Source organism: Acyrthosiphon pisum, chromosome A1, assembly GCF_005508785.2.
Source record: "Acyrthosiphon pisum isolate AL4f chromosome A1, pea_aphid_22Mar2018_4r6ur, whole genome shotgun sequence".
Taxonomy (NCBI): domain Eukaryota; kingdom Metazoa; phylum Arthropoda; class Insecta; order Hemiptera; family Aphididae; genus Acyrthosiphon; species Acyrthosiphon pisum.
In genome coordinates, this window is record NC_042494.1 from 4,211,528 (window position 1) to 4,219,304 (window position 7,777).

Consider the following 7,777-nt stretch of genomic DNA (forward strand, 5'->3'; position numbering starts at 1 on the left):
TCAGAATCGTTTTTCTTATACAGTGATATTATATCATTGAATTCAAATTTAATACCATCCATTATACAGTGACCCACTTCTAACGTACTGTACAGTAGAGCGACATCCACTTACCCACCTTTTTTTTAGTATATTATTGTCATTGTAGACATCTTGTAGCTCACACTCTTACCTGTGGCACGTCAAGGATTAAGATAACATAATAATATTAATTATTATCGCTATTAATGACTAACCAGTACGGCTATAGGCCAAGTTTTTTTCTTTTAAATCTATAGATACATGAAATAAGATGTCCTGACTAACTGACTGATTTACCATACCTAATCAACTTTGCGTAACTACCTGTAGGATTTAATTGTACAGAGATATATTAAGTATAATTATTACACATTATTGGTCATATAGACGTAGGTAAGCCAGAGGGCTATAATATGTTCCCTAAATCTTAAACGCTATCCACGCTTTTGATTTTCATAGTATTATTACTATTATTGATGGGAAATCTTAATGGTTTTATTCTACAATAAATTATGGGGCCTCGCATTTCACAATTTAGATATTGCCTAAAGCCTCGCAAATCGTATCGACGGCCCTGAGTTCAGTGATGTGGGTTACTCCCGTAATGTTCTTTGCAACAGTTTAGCGAATCTAAATAACGGGAACGGCAAAAACAGTGCGTTATGGAATATTTGATAGACACATTCAACAAAATAATGAAAAGTTACGATGGACTTACAAGATTTTTTTTAATATAGGACCTTGTGGTTAAGTACTTATCAAATTATTGTGTTATGCATAATTAGTACCTACTGATATATATAAAGATTAAAGGTATATATATTTTATATCTTTAATATTGTATGTTGCTATTGTTGCTATTCAGTGTTAAAATAAGTAAGCCTAAAAAACTAATAATTGGAAATTGATATATATATCAATATAATATTATATCCATAAAAAAATACTTAACAAATAGTGGACACTAAACGATTTAGGTACTTTACATTATAAACGCCTATAAAAACGTAATCATACCTCAACTATTTATACGAGTTTGTTGAGTTGATCTTATTTCTTATGTGGTAGCATAGATTAATGAAACAGTGGTAACTGGTAGTATCTATGTAGACAAGTACCTATAGTGTAGGCTGTAGCTATTGTACTGTACCACACTACCACAGAATTATTTTGACTGTTCTATTGTTATTTACGATTATAATTTATAACCAGTTGTAAGTTAATTATTATTCAGGTTAGACTCCACAGCCTCAACTAGCCACTAATACACTACCTATTCCGGTCTCCAATCGGCAATCTTCATGGTTTGTACTTACTAAAAACTAAAAAATTATGGTATTTTTTGTTGTTTTTTTCGATTTTATTACAATTTTTGTTTCAAATTCTCATCAAGATCCCGGCAATGAAAATTCAATATACGTCATAGGTATTTGTCACAGTAATAATAATATTATGTTTACTCTTTAGACTAAAGACTTAAGTGGCGCCATAAATTTGAAATTGCGTGGCATACTAAACTTTTTCACAAGAGAACGGAAGTACGGCACCGTCCTCTGACCAAAACCGGTCGCCACCGCGCATCCCCCACCAACTATCCGTTGTAAGCGTTATCACGTGGTCTCGACATACCAATCGAATCATTTTACAATTTTACATGCGCGAAACGGTCCAGTTATCTAATCTCTTGTGAAAAAGAGAATAGGTAGAAGTACAAATTCCGGTCACGGTCTGTTAATCAACAAAATGTTGATATGCATACTTCATATGGGAATGATTATTTAGCTATTTTAGCATTTAGGTAGATCATGAATGACAAATGAATCACCTTTGAACTTAATATATTTTTTTTAAAAATGAGGTATCGATCTATTATAGACTCAATGAAAACGATTTCCAAAAACTATTGTACCCATAGTGAGCAATATTATGCTAAACAAATAAAAAATGCAACTGTTGTGTGTACAAACCACTTGACTCCAGAAATAAAATTACATTTAATTACTGAACAGTGCCAACTGTGGCATTCACCTGCCAATGAATGCCAGTTTAATGATCCTTTCTGGGCATTTTATTGGCCTGGTGGCCAAGCTATTTCCAGGTAAAACAAATTATGAAGAATTATAATTTATATTAATATTATACAATATGCTTTACCCAATATTTCTCTATTTTGTTTTTAGGTTTATACTAGATAACAGCAAGTATGTGAACAACAAAACGATATTGGATATCGGTAGTGGTAGTGCTGCATGCAGCCTTGCATCGGCTATAGCGGGTGCCAGTCAAGTTACGGCTAATGACATAGATCCTGGTACAATCATTTTAATTTTATTTTTTCTCGTGCAATTTATTTTTTTGTTTTATACAGTTGCATGTGTAGCAGCAAAACTAAATGCTCAGTTAAACAACATCAACATTCACGTATTGTCTAAGAACATTTTGTTCAATGATTGTTCACAATGGGAAGTCATCATTGTTGGAGATATGTTTTATTCACAAGATATGGCTGATGTACTGTGGAAATGGCTGGACGCACTGTGTAACAGAGGGAAAACTATACTGATTGGTGATCCGGGTAGACATTGTTTTAAGCCTGTACACCATATACAGGAGCGTTTAAAAAAACTTAAAGAATACAAATTAACAGAAAATTGTTGTTTGGAAAATCGAGGTTTTTCGACTGCATCTGTTTGGATTTTAGAATAAAATTATTAGGTATATATATTTTTTATAAGGGAAATATACAGTGTACAAATTGGCACAATAAGCATATGTGATGACTGTTAAGTAATTTTTTTACACAAATTATTTGATTAAAAAGTCACCCAATACTATTGGGCCAATAGTAACACTTAAATTTGAAGGTAGGTCGAATGGCTTAGAGCAAAATATCTCTGCACTATCTCATTTTTAAGTCCCCGGTGAGTGAGTTTTCAGGTTGAGTAATATACAGCAAATTCTTCTTTAATAGTTTTGATGAGTAAGCCACTGTGAAAAGTTAGATTTGAAATGTAAGATGTAGCATTAGTGATTTAGCGTAGTGTGATATTCTAATAATTTTGGATTTTGTTTTTTAGCTATACCCCACACAGTTGTAGAGCATAAGTTCAAATCGGTTTAAGTAGAGACTTATGTATAAAAAGTTTGGTTTTTAAACTTGGAAATTTGTTTTAATAATAAAGTGTTAAGTATACGAGAACGAGAGTTTAGAGTTGATATCTTGACCTTGTGTGTTAGTTCTATGTTAATCTCTTATCTAGTGCAAGGCTCAAATATTTAATGGTATTGGATGAAGATAGGTATGTTATCCACCAAAAGAGTATATTGTATAGATTTGTTGTGGTTTAATTTTATTCTCCATTTAGAGTACCATACAGAAAAAAGATTCAATTGAGGTTGTAAGTTGACCATAGCTATAAGAGGACTATCATGAATTCATGAGATCATCAATATAATCGGCAACAAGGGTGTCTTGCAATACAGGTTGAACTGAGGCATACATATTATTAGGTATATTAATATAAAAAACCTAATCTATTATATACAGAAAAATATTGTTAAAAATTTGTCCAATTATATTAAAATTATTATACAATGCAATTATTGTTTATATTATTAAATAGTTTGTTTTAATCGAGGAGCTGATAGCTATTTAATTTTTCTGCACTATAAAATCCAGCTTTTACTTGTCTACCACCAAAAAATCTACCGTTTAGGTCTACAACAGCTGCAATAAAAAAATATTTTAATTTAATTATTAAATATACATATATATATTTACATAGATGTTACCTTTGATTGCTGATTCTATACGTTTAAATTCCACAAATATCCGTACAGCTTCTTCATGATCAACATTTGGAACTTCGTATATAACTACTTTGTTGACATCCCCATATTTAGTATTGCATTCATCCTTTACTTCAGGTTCAAGATCTTGATCAACCTCACCAGGTCCAACCATATTTCGTAGTAGTACTACCTATTTTTATTTAATTAGTACCGGTTTAAACAGTACATGTCTAATTTAAAAATAGCAAAAAAAAAACTATTAAATAGTATTACCTTTGATTGTTCTTTCATTATTTCTGTGATACTTTGTAGAGGTTTAGGAGGTGGTGGAGCAGGCGCTACAAAATCATCTTGTATCACAGCAGCCATAGGAGTCATAGGTGGTGGTGAAACGTTACCACCTGGTTTCTCATGAATAATCCTGCCACCTCTTTTACTTGTTTTTTCTACTTGTAAAGCCACTGAAATACCTTGTTCTTTCTTCCCCAATCCTTGTCCCTCCTAGACAATAACCAAAAAATATTTCCAGTAATTTATAGGTATGTTACTTTATAATATATATTATCAATCAATACTAGAGGTAGCTCGTACTATGGTGCAGGAACAGGCGAACCACTCAACAAACATTAGCCAATAACAGGGTATTTCAGAGCTCAATAAATTTTTGCACTAAACTTATTTTTATTGTGCCACGCGCCCACATCATATTGACCAGTCTTGTAAAAAATACTTTTGAAAAAGTATTAAGATAAAAACTAATACTAGTATTTGAATAAAAAAGTATTAAAAATACTTTTTATTTGAATAAAAAAGTATTAAAAATACTTTTAAAATACTATAATAAAAATGTATTTTACGAATACTCACAAAGTATTTGAAGACAAATACAAGTATTTTTTTAATTTTATGCTTTATAATATTTATATTATATTATAAATCAGTATAGATATCTATTATGTTACTACTTACCATAGATTTTAACAATTACTATTAACATGTCTGTCGTCTGACTATTTAGAGATAAATACATGTTCACATGTCTCATTCTACTTTTAGATATATTTCAACTAATATTGATTAAATTTTAACAAAAAAAAAATAAAATAAAAAGTGGTAATAAATATTAATATGGAACTTTTTTAAAATTATTAGATTTTCAGTTTTCTTAAAAAAATCCAATACAGAAACCATATAAAATTTGATGTGGTATTTTTTTAATTTTAAACATTGTTATTACCTACTTTTACTATACCTACAAAAACATAACATTAGTTTTCAACAAAAACAATATTAATTTTATTGATGTCAATTTTTTTGTGAAAAACTATAAATTAAAATTAATAAAATGGACTTTATGGTATTTTAATACAAGTATTTAAATTTTGTTAAAAATACTTTTAAAAAGTATTGAAAATACTTAAAAAATACATTAAAAAAATTGTATTTAGAATACCATATAAATACTTCAAAAAGTATTTAAATACTTGTATTCGAATACTTTGCAAGACAATCATCAAAAACCACAACTTGCCAAATATCGTAAAATAATATACACCATATTTTATTTTTCTCAATTTATTTTTATTTTACCTTTCTAAAGGTTTAAATCAAATAAATAAAGGTATATTATTTTTGATATATAACTATAAAAGTTGTTTTTTTTTGACACCCTACATATCATAAAAATGTTTGCCTTTCACCTTATAAAAACCCCATGATGAGTCGCCATTGACCAATTTAAGGTACTGATAAAAAAACTTTGAATTATAGGTTTATACTATCTTTGGTTATATGACTGCATCCTACATTTAGGGCTGTTCTTACAATGTCCAGTTAAAGTTAACAGACACTTAACTGGCCGAATTCTGCCGGTAAAAAAATCTGTTATCAGTCGGTTAGTGTTAATCCACACTTTACCGGACATTGTAAGAATGGCCCTTAATTTACTACTTTTATCAGTGGTTTACATATAATTTTTAACTCATATGTGACAAAAAAAATAACAATTGAAGTGTAATTGTTGGTATCAAGTGATAAGATTGTATTACCTTAAAACCATATTTGGCCATTATTTTAGCAGCAACACCCATGCCCATGCCAATTCCAGAAGACTGTTGAGGTCCAGGTGATGATACAAATGATTCCTGCAATGATGGTGGTGGAGCGATCGCAGCACCAGGGATTCTACTCATGGGTTTTGGTTCATCTTCTTCGCTATCACTATCTTTACGTCCACCAAATCCGGTAAATCCTGTTTTGCGTCTTTCTTCCGTGCTGGGTGTAAAGCCAGCTGGTAAATCCATCATATTGTAACCACTAAAGTTAAAATCAATTAGAATTCATACTAATTGTACCCTATGGATAGTTATATAGCTTACGGGTCTCTATTTTTATTTCGCTCTTCTCTTCGTTTTCGTCTTTCATCATCTTCTTTTTCTTTTTCTTTATCTCGCATGTCTCTTAAATCTAATTATTAATACATTTAAAATGTATTTCATTTATTAAAACCTTAGAATGATTCTATTAATTAAGCTTACCTCTAACAACTCTTTCGTAATCGTTGGGAATCATGGGGTCATATTCATTGCCATCAAAAGTCCAATCCATAGGTGGAAATGACGGACGTTGTGGTTTTTTTCCTTCCTATTGGTGTTTTTTGCATCAATATATACATTATGACATGATTTGATGATAAATAGTATATTTATAGGTAGTAGGTAACATATATATATATATATATATATATATTTATTTATTTAAATATATTTTTATTACTCGGGCCATGGGAAAAATTGTAAAGCCAAGTCCTGGGTCAAACATGGATTCGTCATCATCTTTTTTCTTTAAATCAATTACTGGTGCTAAAACTGATGTGGATTTACGAGTTGCTTCTCTTCTTGGCTACAAGAAAAATATAATAAAATTAAAAATTAAAAATTAAAAATTAAAATATCCTTTCTTAAACAGTAGAATTTTAAATATTCTATTGAATAAAACAAATTTGTTTAAGTTTAAACTGATAACATTTTTTTATTTAACCATTTTTAGAGGAGGTAAAATTTAAATTAAACTATTCACAGACCTGAGTTAGAGCTGCTTTTTTCAACTGCATTTGCGACTGGAAGAGCTTCATGCCCGAAGACCAGCCGTCAGATTTTTGTTTAACGACATCGAAATCGTCGTACAAAGACATTATTGACTTTTCGTCAGTTAGCTAATTTTAAACAAAAAATTACGTGTTCAATTGAGACTTGAGAACAATTATTTACACAAAAAAAGAAACACAAAAGTAAACATAAAACAATAACTACCTATATTGTAAATACTAAATGGTAATCATTTATTATTCAATATTATTGTAAATTGTTGCAATCACAAAATACAGCAGCATGATAAAACAATTTGTTTGGCTTATCATGTACAGCAATTATTTTGTTGTACATATAGATAATACCAATGAATAATATTAATAATTATTATAAGTTCAAAATAATAAATATTATACACAATTAATATAATTGGTTATTAATTATTATGCACATATAAATCTTCAAATAGAATCTTTTACACAATACACATCTGAGATGTGACATCTCGTAAGTTCCATGACATTTTCCTTTGAAGAACGATATGGGTACCTATCCTAGAACAGAGTACATTTTCAATAAAATATCGTCGAATTATCCCTTAAAAAGACATGGTAAATCTCATAAATACTTAAACACGTCCAATTAAACTCTTGATATTTCCCTTTAATGCAAGATATATTCTAGAAAAGTTTAATCTCTTATATATTACAAGACAATTCTTAATAAATCTATGATATTTTTCATTATAAGATTGATATTTCACAGAAAAGCATAAAACTCCAATAAACCCTGTTAATAACATTTTTTGTTCTTTTGTCAAAAAGCTTGAGAATTCAATTCGAATGTTCACAGTGAGATTTTTACACAGGTGAAAA

At 29.6% G+C, this 7,777-nt stretch overlaps 3 protein-coding genes across 7 annotated transcripts in view; 2 read left to right on the top strand and 1 right to left on the bottom strand.

Annotated features, from left to right (window-relative positions):
• Positions 1-7,777, top strand: part of LOC100570052 — a 64,806-nt gene that overhangs the window by 48,290 nt on the left and 8,739 nt on the right. The window lies entirely within an intron of this gene.
• Positions 1,729-3,655, top strand: LOC100159081 (electron transfer flavoprotein beta subunit lysine methyltransferase). The gene is made up of 3 exons (XM_001945509.5): positions 1,729-2,119; positions 2,202-2,332; positions 2,390-3,655. Exons 1-3 carry the CDS (start codon positions 1,875-1,877, stop codon positions 2,725-2,727), a joined length of 714 nt encoding a protein of 237 aa, XP_001945544.2. The 5' UTR covers positions 1,729-1,874; the 3' UTR covers positions 2,728-3,655.
• On the bottom strand, positions 3,355-7,228 carry LOC100161126 (splicing factor 45). Of its 2 annotated transcripts, XM_016807819.2 has the most exons (9): positions 7,125-7,228; positions 6,896-7,027; positions 6,589-6,714; positions 6,351-6,456; positions 6,192-6,279; positions 5,862-6,129; positions 4,087-4,314; positions 3,814-4,003; positions 3,519-3,748 (listed from the first exon to the last, which is right to left on the bottom strand). In XM_016807819.2, exons 2-9 carry the CDS (start codon positions 7,004-7,006, stop codon positions 3,651-3,653), a joined length of 1,215 nt encoding a protein of 404 aa, XP_016663308.1. In that variant the 5' UTR covers positions 7,007-7,027; positions 7,125-7,228; the 3' UTR covers positions 3,519-3,650. The 2 variants fall into 2 exon arrangements, with proteins under 2 accessions (XP_001945492.1, XP_016663308.1); XM_001945457.4 differs by having other exon boundaries at positions 3,355-3,748; positions 6,896-7,168.

Excerpts from the sequence above, each read along its gene's own strand:
- LOC100159081 (XM_001945509.5), top strand. The coding sequence starts at position 1,875 with ATGAGGTATCGATCTATTATAGACTCAATGAAAACGATTTCCAAAAAC. Across the intron at positions 2,120-2,201 it reads GGTGGCCAAGCTATTTCCAG|GTTTATACTAGATAACAGCA; the intron begins GTAAAACAAATT and ends TTTTGTTTTTAG. Across the intron at positions 2,333-2,389 it reads GGCTAATGACATAGATCCTG|TTGCATGTGTAGCAGCAAAA; the intron begins GTACAATCATTT and ends TGTTTTATACAG.
- LOC100161126 (XM_001945457.4), bottom strand. The coding sequence starts at position 7,006 with ATGTCTTTGTACGACGATTTCGATGTCGTTAAACAAAAATCTGACGGC. Across the intron at positions 6,280-6,350 it reads TTACGAAAGAGTTGTTAGAG|ATTTAAGAGACATGCGAGAT; the intron begins GTAAGCTTAATT and ends ATTAATAATTAG. Across the intron at positions 4,004-4,086 it reads TAATGAAAGAACAATCAAAG|GTAGTACTACTACGAAATAT; the intron begins GTAATACTATTT and ends AAATAAAAATAG.